This window comes from Microcebus murinus, chromosome 7, assembly GCF_040939455.1.
Source record: "Microcebus murinus isolate Inina chromosome 7, M.murinus_Inina_mat1.0, whole genome shotgun sequence".
Lineage (NCBI taxonomy): Eukaryota > Metazoa > Chordata > Mammalia > Primates > Cheirogaleidae > Microcebus > Microcebus murinus.
Window position 1 is genome coordinate 18,794,159 of NC_134110.1, and position 18,067 is coordinate 18,812,225.

Below are 18,067 nucleotides of genomic sequence, written 5' to 3' on the forward strand. Positions count from 1 at the left end.
TTAGGGATCAGGATCTAGGAATTGAGGGTGAGGGAGAGTCAGACATCTCAGTCCTCAGTAGGTGCCTTTAAGGAAGATGTTTTTATTGTTTTGGAGATGGTGACTTTATTCATTTGTTGCACATGGTCTCTAGGTAGAAGGATTGATGAAAAATGTTCCTTTCCTTACCTTACTTTGTGAGTAACTCTGCACTTCTGTGAGGTATTTTGCTCTGCCGTCAGGAGGTGTGTGGTCTGGCTAACCCTGAGCAGGCTGGCTTTTCTGGGCACCGATGCTCCCTGTGGTGGGGATCTTGGAGACTTGGAAGTAGGAGGATTCTGTGGCTGCTGTGGCCCAGGAAGGTGGGGCTGGTGGCAACAGTGGCTCTTTGTGTGGCTGCCTGCAGGTGCCCCTCCCGGGTCTCTGTTCCAATCTTACATTCGAGTTGAATGGAGAGGACTGTGCCTCTGTGGGCTTTTGTTTTTGCCAAATGGCACATTAAGTGAATCAGGGTGATGTATGGATGGAAAAAATTGACCATGGAATATGGAAATATGACATCCTGGTTTTATTGCCTTTAACTGAAAAAGTGCCTTGTTACCTAAAGTGCCAGGGAAAAAGCCAGTGGAAGCTATTTTCTCTCCTGGAGGTGGGCGTGGTGCTTCCTTACCTCTCGGTGCTTATTGAGGCTGAAATAGCAAGAGAAGGCATCTGTTAGCCCAGAACCAAATTTAGAATGTAGAAAGCTTGTGTTTATGTTGACTGTTTCAGTGAAATAGAGGTTCAGAAGATTTTACAGATTTATTTCCTTTTTGTTCACAGTTCTGCTAAAAGCATTCACTCGTTTTCACTGGGAGGACAAACCACTGAGCTTATTATTGAGATTGATGCTAAGAAAATCCTAGTTCCTTTTAACCTTTTCCCAGAGATCTTTCTGGCCACACTCATGACCTTCATTATTTTGTAACTGTTCTTTTCTTGCTTTACCTCAGTTTCCTGGGAAGGAATCTGCTAGCTGAGTACTTATTCCCGCAAAGTGCCCTGTAGCTGGCCCAGGCCTGGCCAGGGCAGAGGCAGAGGTGGCCTAGCCCTCACTTCCTGTGGCCAGGCTGCCACCCGGAACCATCTTCTACTGGTTCACAGAGTGCACCTCAGTGTCTCATTCTCCCTTCTTGATTCCTGTTGGTCACTCAATTCCTGATGGCCTGAGCCTTCATTGATTTTCAGTTTTGTGGGTTTTTTTCTTTTTCTATTGTGGTACAATAAATATACCATTAGATAACATTTGCCATGGTAACCGTTTTTACATCCACAATTCTGTGGCATTAATTATACTCACAGTATTGTGCAACTGTCACCGTTATCTATCACTCCAAACAGAAACTCTGTAACCATTAAGCTACTGCTCCCCGTTTTCTCCTTCCCCCAGGCCCTGGTAACCTCTAATCTACTTTTTATCTCTATGAATGTGCCTATTCTAGATATGTCATATAAATAGAATCATACAATATTTGACCATTATGTCTAGCTTATTTTGCTTAGCATAATGTCTCCAAGCTTCATCCACATGTCAGGATTTCTTTTATTTTTAAGGCTGAATAATGCTCCATTGTGCTTTGTACCACATTTTGTTTATCCATTCATCTACAGGTGGACACTTGGGTTGCTTCCACCTTTTGGCTCTTTTGGATAGTGCTGCAGTGAATATCTGTTTGATTCCCTGTTTTCAATTCTTTTGGTATATGCCCAGGAGTGGAATTGCTGAGTCATATGGTAATTCCATGTTTAATTTTTTGAGGAACCACTAACTGTTCTTCACAGTGTTTGCACCATTTTTACATTCCCACCAACAGTGTACAAGTATTCTGATTTCTCCATGTCTTCGCCAACACTTGTTATTTTCCGTTTTTCAGATTATAGCCATCCTAGTAGGTGTGAAGTGGTATTTCATTGTGTTTTTTTTTTTTTCTATTTCTGTTTATTTGTCTGACTCTGAACAGCCTTAGGAAATACATTTAACTCCTCCAAATTGTAGGTTCCTGTCCCTATAAATAAGGAATGTGGATTGCCTCTCTGGTTTCTGACTAAACTTGAGATTCGCCTGGGAGTGTTGACATGGCCACACGCCTGGGCTCCCACTCTGGACAGTTTCATCCTGTGGATCAGGGTTGGGACACGTGTTTTCTTCCAGAGCTGCCCAGGGGACGGATGTCTTGAGAACCACTGAGCCACATTTCCTCCAACATCTCCTCCAGCCCATGGTGCAGGGGTGGCCCCAAGGCTCACGCATCATGAGGGGCGGCCTCTGGGACCCGCTGTCCACACGGATAACAGGGTAGTTGTGCTCCAGCACATCTGCAATGAAGATGATGGTCACTCTGTGTATTAGAAACATCACCATGAGATTAAGGAAACAGCCCGTATCTCTAGAAGTGCTATTTTCTCATTTGCTGATTAACAAAATTGAATAATTAACAGTGAGCTTTCCTGTCAGACTGAATGAACAGAAGCTGCCGTGGGGCCTTTCACGATCCTGACGTGTGGCCGTGTCGTTTGCTAGGCTATTAAGTGCATCCTAGAAGGGCTGGCGGATCCAGAAGTCAGGACAGGACACCGTCTTTCACTTTACCAGAGAGCCGTGCGCCTGCGGGAGTCTCCAAGCTGCAAAAAGTACAGGCACCTTTTCCATCAGCTACCAGAAATAACTGTGGAAGATGTTAGGCATGTAAGTAAATATCCTTTGGGCACTTGGGACTTAAACACATTCATCTGTTTTTTTCCTGACTGGAAGCAAACTAAAAACAGTTTTTAATGTGTGTTTTCTTTTAGACTTAGAATAGTCTAATGCTCATTTTGGATGGTGACATGGCCATTGCTCCCATTTTCACTCTAACGTCCTCCTTCCTGATGAGACTCAGGCTGGCTGGTTTGGCCACACCCTGGGTTGAGTGACAAAACTCCTGGGTGGGAACTAGCATCTGCCAGTCTCCTCTGCTAGTCAGGGGGCCCAAGGGGCAATTTTAAGTCTCTCCCAGACTGGGTCCGCGAGCTGTCACATCCCTGCCGGCCTGCCAGTGTGGGTCACATGCTCTACTGAGTGCATGGCTGCAGGGGTAGGAAGGGACCTTCGCTGACACGAGGCTAATGGATGTTCTTCTGTTGCCATCTCAGGTGACCATCACGGGCAGGCTGTGCCCGCAGCGTGGGATGGGAAAGTCTGTGTTTGTGATGGAGGCCGGGGCTGCTGCCGCCCCCGCCACAGTCCTGTGCTCCGTGGAGGAGCTGGCACTGGCCTATTACAGACGCAGCGGCTTTGACCAGGGTAACTGAGCAACATTCCTCCCGTCCACCCAGTCACCGTGTGGGTGAACAGCGTCGCTCGATGGTTTGTCAGTAGTGGTTTGCTGTCATCCCTCTTTCACCCACAGGAGAAGATGCTGCTGACCAGGGGATATGGAAAAGAATTTTACTAACTGTAGTTTTTAAAGGCAATCTCTTCCCCCTCTGCCCCTTATCAAAGATAGTGGTAGGGCAGGCCAGCTGCCCTGAAGGCACCCACAGGGCCTGGCTCTCATCTTTTTTCTTTGTAAAAAACTTCTTGTTATGAAAGATACTGCACATGCCTTTGTGCAGAAGGGGAGAGGATAGTATGTGAACCCCACACCACCTCCTTAGTTCTGTTCAGTCTCCTTCTGTCCTCTCCCCCGGCTTCCCCTGGATTTTGGAAGCAGACCCCAGACATCACCTCTGGGTCCTTGCTGTGTGGCTTACGTGGGTCACTCCTGGGGGATGCCCACCAAGTCCTTCTGTCCTCGTGTCTAGGCAGGACCCTCCCTGTGCCTGGGCTGTAAGGTTACTAGTGTTAAAAAACACTCTGATGTCTTCAAATATGTGAAAATCAAGACATTATTTCAGTATCACCCAAGTGTTCAAAAGATTAATGAGCACTGTAGAAAGACAACTGCGAGATAGGATTTTTCAAAACATGGTTGGGTGTTAAGATTCATCTATGCAACATCTTTATTACTTACAGGGAAGGGTGATGCCGTTGGGGAAGAAGTGCAAACACCAGTGAAGACAGAGATATAGTAGACCTGGAAAGGTTAGAAATAAAAGAAAAGACTGAGCAGCCAAAGCCCCAGATGTGTGGCAGGAGATGTGGAGGCCGGGCTGTTGCTGGAGGAAGGGGCAGGCCTTGGGCAGTGGGCTGCCACCTGAGCGCCTGGTGTGCTTCCAGTTGAGCTGCGGGCCTGAAAATCAGATGGGCCATTCCTTTTCCAGAATAAAAAATATTTTTTATATGAAATATTTTTCATTTGTTAAAATTGGTGCAGTGAAATTGAGCAGAACCCTTGCTGCCTGGTTTATCCTAGGGGGGATTTTGTGTGAGAGCAATCTCAAACACCCTCCAGGGAAGGTTATTTCTAATTACTCAGAAAGAGATCACCAAAAATGATTTCACGTACAACAGAAATGCAGAGCGTGGGCTGCTCAGTTGTTTAGGGATGATCTGACCTCCACGTTCCAGAGTGAGCAGTGTACTCCAGGACAGAAAGCTGACTGGAAATCAAGTCCCAGCTTTATTCCTGGCTGGGCAAGAGAGATGAGAGGACTTGGCTTCAGCCAGGAGGCCTGAGTGAGTCCTGCTGTTCTGGGCTCTTCTTTAGAATTGCTGGGACAGACTGCAGGGAAGAGGGCCTGGAACTGAGAGGGGACAGAACAGAGGGCTCAGCACAGGCTCAGGAACATGGGATGGAGGGAACCTGGCCACATGCTGCTCCTGACAGAGACTCAGGCCACTGTCCCAAGTGTGCCTTCATGTGGGCACATGGTGACCCAGAAGCCCTGTGTGCCAGGCTCCCAAGCAGACAGGCTGGGGCTGCCTGGTCAGTTTTTGCTCCCTGTTCTCACTGTGGCCTCACCTGGATGGACGAGGGCCCATCCTTGTCAGGGCCAGAGGAGCTTTCTGCAGTATGGGCGTGTTGGGACAGCGGTCTGGTGATAGTTCCTCCTCTGACCAAGGCAGTCATGTGGGGAGAAGCGTCCACACAGCTGCCTTTCTTGGTCACATGTGCTGATGTACAGACAAGCATTGCCTTGGGGATGGGCTGGGCCCGCTGGGACTTGCTTGGGAACACAGGTCTGCATGCTGTGCCGAGGCCAAGCTCTTTATTCTGCACCAGACCCTGCCTCTGACTCTCTGTGTGACCTTGGCACCTGATGTCTCTCTGAGGATGTCTCTTGTTTAGTAAAATATGTGTGTGACATGAGGTGGGGAGTCTGAACTAGGTGGTCTTTAAGTCGAAGGCTTCTGTAAAAAGCCTTGAGTATGAGAAACACTGGGCCCGGTGTAGCTGAATGCTTGGGGGGATGAGGCGAATCGAAGCAGCACCTGCTAAGTCCAAGGACACACGGGCACATCCGCCTCCGACCTCCTGGGAAATCCCTTTAGGGAAGAGCCTCTGCAGGGCTGGCCCAGGGGCCACCTGCACCAGGGCCACGTGCACATTCTGCTCCCGCCCTGCCCTGCTCAATTGAACCTCCACAGCCCGAGGCGGGCATCAGCTTTTTCTTTTTTTTTCAAACATGTTTTTTAGGTTATTCACTAAAGTGTGAGGACCAGTGCTTTGAGGCTTTGAAATGTTCATTTGAATTTTTCTATGATTATTAAGATTTTTGCCCTTAAATGGGGCTTCTGTGCATAAAAAATATAGTATAAAAAGTGAGCTGGCAGTGGCATGAAAACAGCATTTCCTTCTGAATCTAAAATATTTCTATTATTTCCTTGAAATTATGTATGTTATGGTGGTGTGTTTGAAAAAACAGATAAAACTGATTTTTCCTCTGTGTGTGTTTAATTTTTCAGGGATTCATGGGGAAGGGTCCACCTTCTGCACCCTGTGTGGCCTCCTCCTGTGGGATATAATCTTCATGGATGGGATACCAGACGTCTTCAGAAATGCCTACCAGGTAACCCAGTAACCTTGTCCCAGGAGGAGACTCTGCTGCACACATCTGTGACCCAGGCCCACCTGTATACAACCTGTCTGCAGCCATCGGAAACCTGTCTCTTTGATATGGTTCTTTGGATCATTCATATATCATGGTGCTAATTCCACTGAAAGAATAACTTTTATTTTTTAAAATCTGAATAATAGAATTTAAAATTTAAGTATATTAAGTTTTAAACTGTAAGTCCACCTTACCTTATAACACTGTATTTTAAACTTTTAGTATAAAGTACCTTTAGCTTCATTCTTTCCTGAGCACCTGTCAACGGCCCAGGCACTGTGCCAGTGGCTCTCACATCGTTGTCACATATGCCTGCTAAGAGGGCTACCAAAATACACCAGCCAAACAACCTTCCCCACCCAAAACAGTAATTTAAAAAAAATACTAGCTTATTGAAGTGGGAAAATAAAAGAGGAAAAAAAAAGTTCCTCCAATTTAAGCTAAAAACTCTTTTTGCAGATTATTACTCTAAAAAACTATTGTAATAAATTACTTTTATATCAGATTACATATATCAGATAGCTTTTGCATGTCTTGAGAAAAAGAATGGTATCAACCAGTTGGCCAGCTTCCAAATTCTGTAGGTACTGAATAGTCCCCCGATCAACTGGGCTCTCCAGGCGCAGTGTGAGAGTTCGCTTTCCCCGTCACAGGCGTTCCCGCTGGATTTGTGCACAGACAGCTTTTTCACAAGCAGGGCGCCCGCCCTTGAGGCCAGGTTGCAGCTGATCCATGATGCTTCTGCGGAGAGCCTGCAAGCCTGGGTGGCGGCTGCGTGGAAGGCCCAGGAGGGCAGAGTGGCTTCTCTCGTCAGCTGGGATCGCTTCACTTCTCTTCAGCAAGCTCAGGTAGTAGTTCACCTGCATGGCAGGATTTGGTCAGAAAGCAAGGCCTCCCCTGTGCATGTCTTCCTGGCAACTATGTCAAAATACACACATACACACACCCAGATACATGTGTATATACATTTATATTTATATATAGATATGTTTGTGTGTGTGTATACATATGTGTGTATGTGTGTGTATGTGTATGATAATACCCTGTGCCCCCAGCCCAGATGCCATTGTTAGTGATGGAAACATGTTAGGGTGTTAACAAAGCCCCAGTTATGCCTTTTCCACACTCAGGTTGACAGCTTCTTTTTGCTTGACCTGTGGCAGGGAGGATACCTTCTCTGTCGCTACAACTCTTGGCCTCCGCGAGTCCTTACTGACATATTCCTGAGAGCTTTTCCAGTCTCCTCTTCCTCAGCAGCTTCCCAGGGTGTCCATCAGTCTCGTCACTGACCAGAGGAGACCTGATTTCCCAGAGCTTGCCAGTGGGAATTCTAGCCCGTGGCTCTGGAGCCCTGGTACAAGTAGCAAAGTAGCATGTGGTGCACCTGGAATCCGTTTGTGTTGAATTACACGCCGAGTTTGTCTCTGTCTCGTAAACCCTGGAGCCTATTGCAGGGTGTCTGTCCCAGGGAAGTGGCTAACTGTCCACACGTTTTTCATTCAGGATCTTGTCTCCTGCTTGGGGGGCCCTGTCCTCAGTGGCGTGTGCAGGCGCCTGGCTGCTGACTTTCGACACTGCCGAGGGGGCCTCCCCGACCTGGTGGTGTGGAACTCCCAAAGCCATCGCTGTAAGGTCAGTTGGAGCCAGAATGGAAAGTCATATTTATACTAATAATTTTATTAGTAACTGAATCGGAGGCCACGATGGAGGCATTTCTTGTGTGGTTTTTGGAGAGACTGAATTCCTTGAGAGCTTTTGGGCTGAGGGCTTGTGGGCCTCTCCAGGGGCGGCTCAGCGTGAGGCAGCTTGTTTCTCCAGAGCGGGAGTGAGAAGAGCCAGAGCGTGTGAGCAAGAGGGAAGTCACTGTTGCTTATAACGTGATGGTGGAGGCGACGTCCCTTCACTTCTGCTGTGTCCTCTTGTTAGAAACAAGTCACCAGCCCAGCTGACACTCAAAAGGAGGGGGTCACAGGGTGTGGACACCAAGAGCTATTTTAGAAGCTCCCAAGGGTGAGCGCCTCCTTAAACACTGTCTGCTAGGCCTGGCCCTGCTGTCACCAGTGCTTTTTTTCTGAGTATTGAGTTGTAAAATTAAAAAGGAAAATTATATATTCTGGATATTCCATATCTTGGAGTTATATTTTATCCCAGTCTGTGGCTTGTCTCTTTTTTTTAATGGTATTTACTTTTACTTTTTTATTTTTAATTATTATGGGTACATAATAGTTATATATCTTTATAGGGTACTTGTGATGTTTTGATACAGGTATTCAATGTGAATTAGTTAAATCAAGGTAATTGGGGTATCTGTCACTTTAGACATTTAACATTTCTTTATGTTAGGAAGATTCTAATTCCACTTTTTTAGTTAAAGTATATTCTAATTAGTTAGAATGAACAACAGCACAACAAAGTGAATGGTATTTACTTTTAAATTTCCCTAATGCCTATCCTTAAATTAATTCATCCCTCTTCAGTATGTGAATCAGTGTACTTACTGAGTATTCATTCACCAGATGTTGTTCATATTTTTTCCTTATTGACATTTTAATATCTGTAGAATCTTTATACTTTTATTCCTAATAATGGTAATTTGTATCTTTTTTCTTTTTTTGTCTGATCATTCTGGCTGGAGATTTATCAATTTTATTGATTTTCTCAAACCAGCTTTTGGTTTCATTGATTTTTCTGTATTTGTTTCCTGTTTCACTGATTTGTGCTCTGTTCTTTATTATTTCCTTTCTTCTGCTTACTTTCGATTTAATTTGTTCTTTTTTTTCTAGTTTCTTAAGGTGGAAGCTGTGGTCATTGCTTTGAGACCATCTTTTCTAAAGGTGTTTAGTGCTTTAAATTTCCTTCTAAGTGCTGCTTTATCTGAATCTCACAAATTTGACATGTTTTCATTTTCATTCTGTTCAAATACTTTCTTATTTGACTTTTGATTTCTTCTTTGATCCTTGACTTAATTTGAATTGAGTCATTTAGTTTCCAAATATTTAGATATTTTCCAGTTATCTTTTTGCTATTGATTAGTAATTTAATTCCATTTTAGTCAGTGGACATATTTTGTATGATTTGAATCCTATTGAATTTCTTGAGACTTGTTTTATAACCTAGAATATGGTTTGCCTTAGTGAATATTCTGTTTGCACTTAAAAAGAATGTGTGTCCAGCTTTTGTTGGGGGCAGTACTTAAAAATGTCAGTTAGGTCAATGTGGTTGATAGTGCTCATGTGCTCACTGATTTTTATTTACTTGTTTGATAGATCATTGAGAGAAGAATATTGACATCTCTGACTAAAATTGGAGATTTGTGTATTTGTGCATTTCCATCAATATTTGCTTCATGTATTTTAAAGCTCTATTATTAGATGCTTACACTTTTAGGATTATCATGTCCTCTTGATAAAGTCACCCTTTTATCATTATGAAATGACCGTCCTTCATTCCCGGTAATGTTCTTTGCTCTGAAACCAACTTTGTCTGATATTATTAATATATAGCCTCTCTAGCTTTCTTTTGATTAGTGTTAACATGATGCATGTTTTTCTCTTCTTTTTAACCCATTTTATCTTTTTTTGAGACAGAGTCTCACTCTGTTGCCCGGGTTAGAGTGCTGTGGCATCAGCCTAGCTCAGCAATCTCAAACTCCTAGGCTCAAGCGATCTTCCTGCCTCAGCCTCCCGAGTAGCTGGGACTACAGGCATGCACCACCATGCCTGGCTAATTTTTTTTATATATGTGTTTAGTTGGCCAATTAATTTCTTTCTATTTTCAGTAGAGGGACGGGGTCTTGTTCTTGCTCAGGCTGGTCTCAAACTCCTGAGCTCAAACAATCCGCCGGCCTCAGCCTCCCAGAGTGCTAGGATTACATGCGTGAGCCACCACGCCCGGCCAACCCATTTTATCTTTATATTTAATATGGGTTTCTTGTAGGCATCATATAGTTGAGTCTTACTTTTGACTCCACTCCACCTTAACAATCTCTGCCTTTTATTATAATTGGGGTGTTTGAAACATTTGCATTTAATTGATTATTGATAGGGTTGGCTTTGAATCTTGATACTTATTTTATATTTGTCTTGGCTCTCTTTTTTTCCCCTTTCCCCCCTTTTTCTGCCTGTTGTTTAAAGATTGCATTTTATACTTTCATTGGCTTCTTAGCTGTAACTCTTCATTGTGTTTTTTTAAGTAGTTGTATTAGGGCATACAGTGTGTATCTTAAACTTGTTGTCTACCTTCAAGTGATACATACTTTCAATTTTATGTTTAGTATAAAGAACCTTACAACAGTATATTTTTGTATCTTCCTCATACTAGCTTTTGTGTTTTCATACATTTTACTTCAACATGTTACAGATTCTATGACACATTATTTTTGTTTTCTATAGTTGATTAATGAGAGCCTTTATATCTACTCATGTAGATACCGATCCCAGGTATTCCTTTGCACAGGTCCAGATGCCCCTGGGTTCCATTCTCTCTCTGCTTGAAGAATTTCCTGTAACATTTCTTGAAGTACAGGTCTGCTAGTGATTAGTTATAGTCAGCCCTCCGTATCCACGGGCTCTGCATCCGTGGATTCAACCAACCGTGGGTTGAATATTTGAAATAAAAACAATACAAAATAACTGCAACAATTAAAAAATACAAATAAGATTTATAGTATAACTATTTATATATTATTTACATCGTATGTTGTATTTTAAGGAATCTAGAGATGATTTAAAGGATACAGGAAGACGTGCATAGAAGTTATTTGCAAATACTATGTCTTTTTCTATAAGGGACGTGGGGATCTGGATGTTGGTATCTGTGTGGGTCCTGGCACACATCGCCCTGGGATATTGAGGAATGACTGTATTTAGGTTCTGTATGTCTTAAAAAGTCTTTACTTCACCTTTGTTCTTAAAAGATATTTTCTCTGGGTAAAGAATTCTATATTGACAGATTTTTTTCTTTCAATACTTTAAAAATATTAGTCCATTATTTTCTAGGTAGCATTGTTTCCAATTAGAAATCCTTGTGATTTTTTATTAAGTTTTTTTATTTTTCTTTTTTTTGAGACAGTCTTACTCTGTTGCCTGAGCTAGAGTACCATGGCGTCAGCCTAGCTCACAGCAACCTCAAACTCCTGGGCTCAAGTGATCCTCCTGCCTCAGCCTCCCAAGTAGCTGGGACTACAGGCATGCATCACCATGCCTGGCTAATTTTTTCTATTTTTAGTAGACATAGGGTCTCACTCTTGCTCATATTGGTCTTGAACTCCCAGCTCAAATGATCCTCCTGCCTTGGCCTCCCAGAGTGCTAGGATTACAGGTGTGAGCCACTGCACTTGGCCTTGTATTTTTTTTTAAAGGCGGGGTCTCACTATGTTGCTTAGGCTGGCCTTGAACTCCTGGCTTAAATGATCCTTCTGCCTTAGCTGGGACTATAGGCTGGTGCCACAGCATCCAGCTAAAATGTTTTCTCCTCTGGCTTCTAACTATTCTGGTTGCTTTAAAGATATTCCCTTTATTGCTGATTATACAATTTAATTCTATTTCCTAGTGTGGTAGTAAGTTTCTGAGCTTGGGGTTCATTGAATTTGGCTCATTGGGTTTGTAGTTTTCATAAAATTTGGAAAAATTTTGGCCATTATTTATTCAAATATTTTTCTTTCCTCTTTTCTTTGGGGATGCCAATTAAACATTTATTAGCCTGCTGAATGCTGTTTAGTAAAAAATTATTTTATACTTCATGTAGGATAGTCTTTATTACTGTATCTTCAAGTTCTGTAATGTGTAGTGAACAAAGCTGACACAATTCGTACCTTCATAGCAATGATGGCAATAAACGTTATAATAAATGCCAAAAAGAAGTGTATAGGAAGGATTCTACTGATTGATATGGTGGACCTCTCTGAGAGGAGTAAGCTGAATGTTGAAAGGTAAGAAGTCAGGCATGTGAAGAACAGGGAGAAAGTCCTAGCTAGAGGGAATAAGTGTGAAGTGAGGGCCCTTGGGTGAGAAAGAGGCTGGTCTCCTCCAGGAAGCTGAAAGGGGGCCTGTAGAATGGTTGGCAGGGGCCAGTTTTGTTGATCATGGCAAGAAGTTTAGATTTAATTGCAAATGTAACAAAGTAATTGGAGGGTTTAACAATCCTTTGCATGCTTTAAAACATTTCCATTGTTATGCTAAATCAATTTACTAATTCTCTGTGAAGAACTATCTAGTTTCTAGAGAATAGAAACATTTCTCAAGGGATTTCTTAGCTACATACAGATGTTCAACTTATGTTGGGGTTATGTCCTGATAAACCCATCGTAAGTTGAAAATATTAAGTTGCAAATGCATTTAATGCACCTAATCTACCGAACACGGCAGCTTAACCTAGCCTACCTTAAACCTGCTCAGAACACTTACATTAGCCTACAGTTGGGTGCAATCATGTGGCAACTCAGTGTACTGTAGTATCAGTTGTTTACCCTTGTGATCATGTGGCTAATTCAGGAGCTACAGCTTGTGGCATGTGCACCGCCCAGCATCATGAGAGTATCGTGCCACCTCTCCCTCGCCTGGGGAAACATCAAAATTCAAAATTCAAAGTACAGTTTCTATTGAATACATATAACTTTTGCACCATCTTAAACTAAAAAAATTTTAAGTTGAACCCTTGTAATTCAAGGACTGTTTGTATACGTATTTGTTGTATATATAAAGACAGTGGTATAAAAGAAGCCACTTAATATTTGTTAGTGAAAACTATAACTTATTTGGATGGTTATTCAGTTTCAGTAAGATACTAATAATTTTTAAAAATTTGTCTTCCAGCTGGTGGAAGTTAAAGGCCCCAATGATCGCCTTTCGCATAAGCAAATGATCTGGCTGGCTGAACTACAGAAGTTGGGGGCCGAAGTAGAAGTCTGCCATGTGGTTGCAGTTGGAGCTAAGAGCAAAGGCCTTAGCTAAATGCTAAGGAATTGGGGATAGATGGTCATACAATGATGTAAGATTTTCAAAAGCATAAAGCATTATTACATTTAATTTTGATTTTGTCATTGTCTATTATAAACCTTAATGACGCATCGTCGTACTATGCATTTGTGTACCACAATGCTTGCTGTTTGCCTGAAATGTACTGTTCGTTGATGCCACACAGTTTTGATTATACAAGGGCAGAAACAATTGAAATTCCCATTTCTTTAGGAATCAGAAAAGCAAATTCTTATGAAGTTATTTAACTTATGACATATATAAATGCTTGGCTTTTACCAGTTGGGCCTGGATCACTAGGGGAATGAAGTCTTTATCAGAAGCAGTTGTCCTTGTCCTTTTCCTTAGGAACATCCCTAGTAAATATATTAGGGGTGTTTTCTCTGTTGACAATATAATTAAAACAGGGGTGCTCACCATTGCTGGAAGGGCCTCAGGTTGAAGAAGGGTATGGTAGAAAGGTGACTTATCCAAACACAAGGCCCAGAAGTCAGGGATCAGGAACCCAGTCTCATTGACTTGTCTCAGACCTTCTTGGGGAAATGTTACTCCCTAGTTTTTGTACTTATTGGATGGAAGGACCAATTTGGGCATGATCCATTAACACTCCACATGGGCTTAGTTATACAGCCAGTCTTAGTAGATGTAAAAAATGTTACTGATAATTACCTGGTTTTAGGGGGCAAGCAAAAAAGTCACATGGGTGACACAGAAATATGAATGGGAGAAGATGCCTTCGTGTCTTCTATCACTGTGTTCTTGCAGGTGATTTCATATTGATTACAACAGACAACTGCTGTGAAAATTTTATTTAGCAGTCAAAATTTCCTTCACATTCATTACTGTTGAACAACAAGATCTCATATCTTACTGCTCATACCCCTTGATCTCGAGTCATCAGTTTTAGGCACAAAGGTTTTAGTTTTCTCTCAAAATCAAGTTTTAACTACTTGAGGTTACTGCTACAGCAAACAGATTTTGTTGAAGGACATGAATAGTTTTCACCCTCTGTTAGTACAAATTAACATCATTTCCTTAAATAAAGTTAGACATTTTTGGTTTTAAACTTGGCTTCCATCATAAAATAACAGTAAGACACTGTACATCTTTATGTTCGATACTAGGAAGTCCAGCACTGTCGGGCATTTGCATGGCGTCTGTCAGCACAGGCTCCACCCGCAGGGCTGTGGGAACAGTGAGTGCTGAGCTGTCTTGGATGCAACCTGCACACTCACTCTTCTGCCACCAGTGTCCCTTCTGCTAGCAGAGGTGCCAAGCAGCTTAGCAATGGCCTGATTTAAGGCTGTTAAAGTTGTTTTTCATATTATGCACGATAAACATATATGCACAATAATCATATAACAACTATCCAACAAAAAAACACAACATATTTTACTACATTTGATTATCATACAAAAATATGCATATTTCTATTTTAAAATAGTATTAATAGTACCTAATCCTTTTTAAACTTGTAAATTAACAAAAAAAATCAGCAAAGGAAGTTGAAACAAATGTTTGAGGAAAGAAAATTGTATAGAGAAAAATGCTCAATCCAAAAGACAACAATTTGTGATGATGAAAAGCAGCTTAATGAAAAAGGGAGAATTATTACACTTTCAATGGCAGGATATGCTGTGGTGTTTTAAGAGCATCAGGGCTAGTTTCCAATCAAGGACTATAAAATGTTAATGTAATGATTCTCTTTATATAAACTGAAAATAGCCCTTATTTTCTAGGCAACAAGTTGGCAAAAACATTGGGTTTTTTATCCACAAGATGAATTTCTGTTATATCTAGAGACATAATTTTTAAAAGGCAAATAATTCCAACAGGAACAGCTATTCAGTACATGTAAAGGTAAAAGATGCTATCTTGAAAAAACTTGTTTTATAAAAGGAAATATGCTAACTAGACCCTTTACTATAAAAAATTTCAAAACCTTAAGATGGTAGTTTAAGAAACTCCTAACAAATTTGAAAACATCCATGTTTTAAACAGGGAATGGGGTGTGTGTGGGGGGGTTGCTAAATGTCACTGCCATAAAAAACGTAAGCTTTGACCCCTACAGCTTGGCTAGGCTCTTGTCACACAGATTGGAAATCAGGGAGTTTCAGCTCCAGAAAACACCTGCCTGCCTCTCAGTCTCCTCTTAACGTTGCTGTCAAAAGCCGGGGGCGGGAAGAGCACTTTTGTAGCTATTTATTAAAATGGCAGTATATTGAGAGAAGTCCATTTTTATTTCTCCTATTCTATTCCTAAGCATTAAGAACTTTGAGAGCAGAAGGACTTCTGTGCTGGTGCCCAACTTGTGACCTCATTAGTTATTTCCAAGGGGGAAGTGCTAGCAGTTTACCACACTGGAAATGCAGACAGGAAAGCCCACGCCAACGCCTAGCAAGCCCTGTCTCTGAGGTGGGTTTCGGTGCAGACGCTCTCTCCTGTCTACAGCACTGACCCGCCAGAGCTGGGGCTACACCTCTGCTGCAAGCGTGGCCTGCGGAGTGCCCCACCCAGGCCCCTGTGTCCTCAGGGGCTTTCAGAGGAACAGGAATGTGGCTCTGGGGACTCCTGGCTATGAAGCTTAGTATGAAAAACGTATTTCCAATATGCAGTGGGATTTTAACACCCTCATTTTAAAAAGTGAAATTATATTTTCCTCTGTGACACTGATACCTTAATATTAATGTGAAAGGCACTTCTAAGTTTAATTATATTATCTACAGCAAATGCTTTGAAGTTAATAGTGCATATCATTTTAAAGTTAGTCCCATGAAGTTAAAAGCAAACTCAGGATTTCAAAACACAGTGATCTAAGGTCCCAAACAAGGTGATTTAAAATAATAAATTCTGGCTTCAAAACACTGAACCTTCATCAGGTGAGTTCAATTAGAGATGACAGAAAGTGACCAGAAAAATACATGAATACCTACTAAAGCCTGTTGAGGGTTTTATCGGATGTTTCTAGAAATACACTAAACACGAATATCTTAACTTTCCTGTAGTCTGCACCTTCAGGCTGCTAATCTGACCAAGCATCAGGTAACTTTTAGTAGGTAGTAGAAAAAATGGATGCAGACAAAATAAATGTAGCAGACAAAACCTGATTAGTCTGATCACAGTTATAAGAATAGGGGAATGTTTGCCTGCAAATCACCTAAAATTGAGCCAGATCTAGAATAAAAGAAAGGGGACATAAAAAAATTTACATCTGTCTTCTAAAGTAAGTGTGACGGAGCATGATTCAACAAGTTTTTAAATATTAGTGCAAATTTCAACTATTACGTATAAAGTTATTAGAGCTTCAAATGCCTGTTAACAATTATTCTGAAGAAAAAAATTTACAGCTTCCCTCAAAATGTTCAGAAAATACTAGTTTAGTCTTCATTTGCTAGTGTCTCAGTAGATAACCATATTTTGGCCCCACTTAAAAATTTGCTTAATGGAGTTCCTAAAATGCTTCGTCTGCATAGGTTCCCTACAGGAGAAAATGGAAACGAGGAGGAGAGAAACTCTGGTGTCCCCGAGGTGTCCTGCGGGCCGCTGGCTCTGAAGTACATCCTGCTCTGGCCCAGCTCTGAGTAGCAGGCTTCCAGAGGGCCGCTCCACTGCTGCCGCAGCATCCTGCTGAGCACATCGATCTCGTCAGCCAGGAGGGACAGCTTGTGAAAGGCGGTGATGAAGCCGCCCAGGTTGATCTGAGCCTCAGGAACCCAGCGGAAGTAGCACAGTTTCCACAGTTTTATGTGTGTTCCAGAGAAACGTGGCAGAATAACCCCATGCAGGTTGACTGGTTTGGAAAACCACTCTCGAAAATACTGCTCCATGTCGCTGTTCTGGCTGTTCTGCTGAAGAGGGTCTGGCTTTAGTTTTAATATTAATGAATTTCTCCTAGGAAATAACTCTTGGTCACTGATGATTCCATTCTTTAAGGAAGATGGCATTCCTCTTAGTGTAGAGCTGTAGTTTTTCTGTACAGTAGAGAGATTTCAGCATTAATTTCCTGGAGCATCCCTTTTTAGAAAGACTAAAGGTATGATGGCAAATATAAACTCAGTATCATGAAAAACTGTGGCATTTCATCTTCAAAGAATATTTTCATCCTTTTCCTTGTAGTATTTATTCTAATGCTCTTCCTCTGGAATTCAGTGTTATAGGTGTTGACTCTATACTAGGCCTGAGTTGGGGTAGGGAGGTCATATATCCTATCCATTAATTTACTTAAGGGAAAATTTCTAAGACTACTAGGTTAGGGAAAAAAGCCCTAGGCCTGGCTGACTCTAGAAAGAAAATGAGCAGACTGGATGGGTTTCAGGAAATGGGATTCACAGGCTCAAAGCCACAACCTGCCAACTGTCAGGTACTTGATCAGGGCTTTGTGGCCCTCAGATACCATGACGAAAAGTGAAGATACAGTCATTTTAGTTAAAAAGGGAGTGATCCCCTAAAAATCTGCATTAGCAGTGTTACTGTAGGAAGTGATCCTGTGTTCTGAAAAAGATGTGTTTGGTTCTGTGTGAGCCAACATCAGGTTTTATTAGTTGTAATTTACCTTTGTCCGTTTAAAAGACTTCACAGAGCCATTCTGTATACAAGGCGTGCTCTTTCCGATGTAGAAGGGATTATGGAAAAGGGTGCGGTCCTTTGCTGTAAACTGCAGAGACCAGTCCCAAACCGAGGGGAATTTTAAGCCCTTCTCATCACCCAATTGGATATTTTTACTGATAGCAAATTCCTGCAAAATAAAATATTTGAACATTGGTGAAAAGATGCAAAACTAAAGTTCCTTTCTCATGAGTTCCTTTTTTTGGATAAACCATTCATCATATACAGGTTAAATGTTCTGAACTAGAGCACTCCAAACCCACGAGAGTGGTGCTTCCACTTCAAGAAAGGAGAGACACTCCTGGCCTCTCTGCTCACAGCAGCACTTGATGTGCTGCATGAACAGGGCGTGTGCCGCATGAACAGGGCGTGTGCCGCTCAGTGCGCTCTGCCTCAGGGCCCCAAGGAAGCTTCCACCTCTGGGCAATGAAAATGATATTAAGAGAAGTCAAATTTCACTGACATGATAGCATGAAGTCTGAAATGTGCTGAAGTTA

The 18,067-nt window shown here is 42.1% G+C and overlaps 2 protein-coding genes across 4 annotated transcripts in view; one reads left to right on the top strand and one right to left on the bottom strand.

The window, feature by feature from the left end:
• Window positions 1-17,747, top strand: part of FAN1 (FANCD2 and FANCI associated nuclease 1) — a 35,075-nt gene extending 17,328 nt beyond the window's left edge. The window contains exons 9-15 of the mRNA XM_012764617.3: window positions 2,540-2,704; window positions 3,151-3,301; window positions 5,846-5,949; window positions 6,645-6,839; window positions 7,495-7,623; window positions 12,804-12,978; window positions 16,439-17,747. Coding sequence (XP_012620071.2) covers window positions 2,540-2,704; window positions 3,151-3,301; window positions 5,846-5,949; window positions 6,645-6,839; window positions 7,495-7,623; window positions 12,804-12,941 — 882 coding nt within the window. The 3' untranslated portion in view covers window positions 12,942-12,978; window positions 16,439-17,747. The remainder of the gene's footprint in view (window positions 1-2,539; window positions 2,705-3,150; window positions 3,302-5,845; window positions 5,950-6,644; window positions 6,840-7,494; window positions 7,624-12,803; window positions 12,979-16,438) is intronic.
• Window positions 13,760-18,067, bottom strand: part of MTMR10 (myotubularin related protein 10) — a 45,947-nt gene continuing 41,639 nt past the window's right edge. For all 3 annotated transcript variants that reach the window (XM_076004826.1, XM_012764620.2, XM_076004827.1), the window contains 2 exons: window positions 17,518-17,700; window positions 13,760-16,936 (listed from right to left, as the gene is read on the bottom strand). In XM_076004826.1, the coding sequence (XP_075860941.1) occupies window positions 16,343-16,936; window positions 17,518-17,700 (777 nt within the window). In that variant the 3' untranslated portion in view covers window positions 13,760-16,342. The remainder of the gene's footprint in view (window positions 16,937-17,517; window positions 17,701-18,067) is intronic.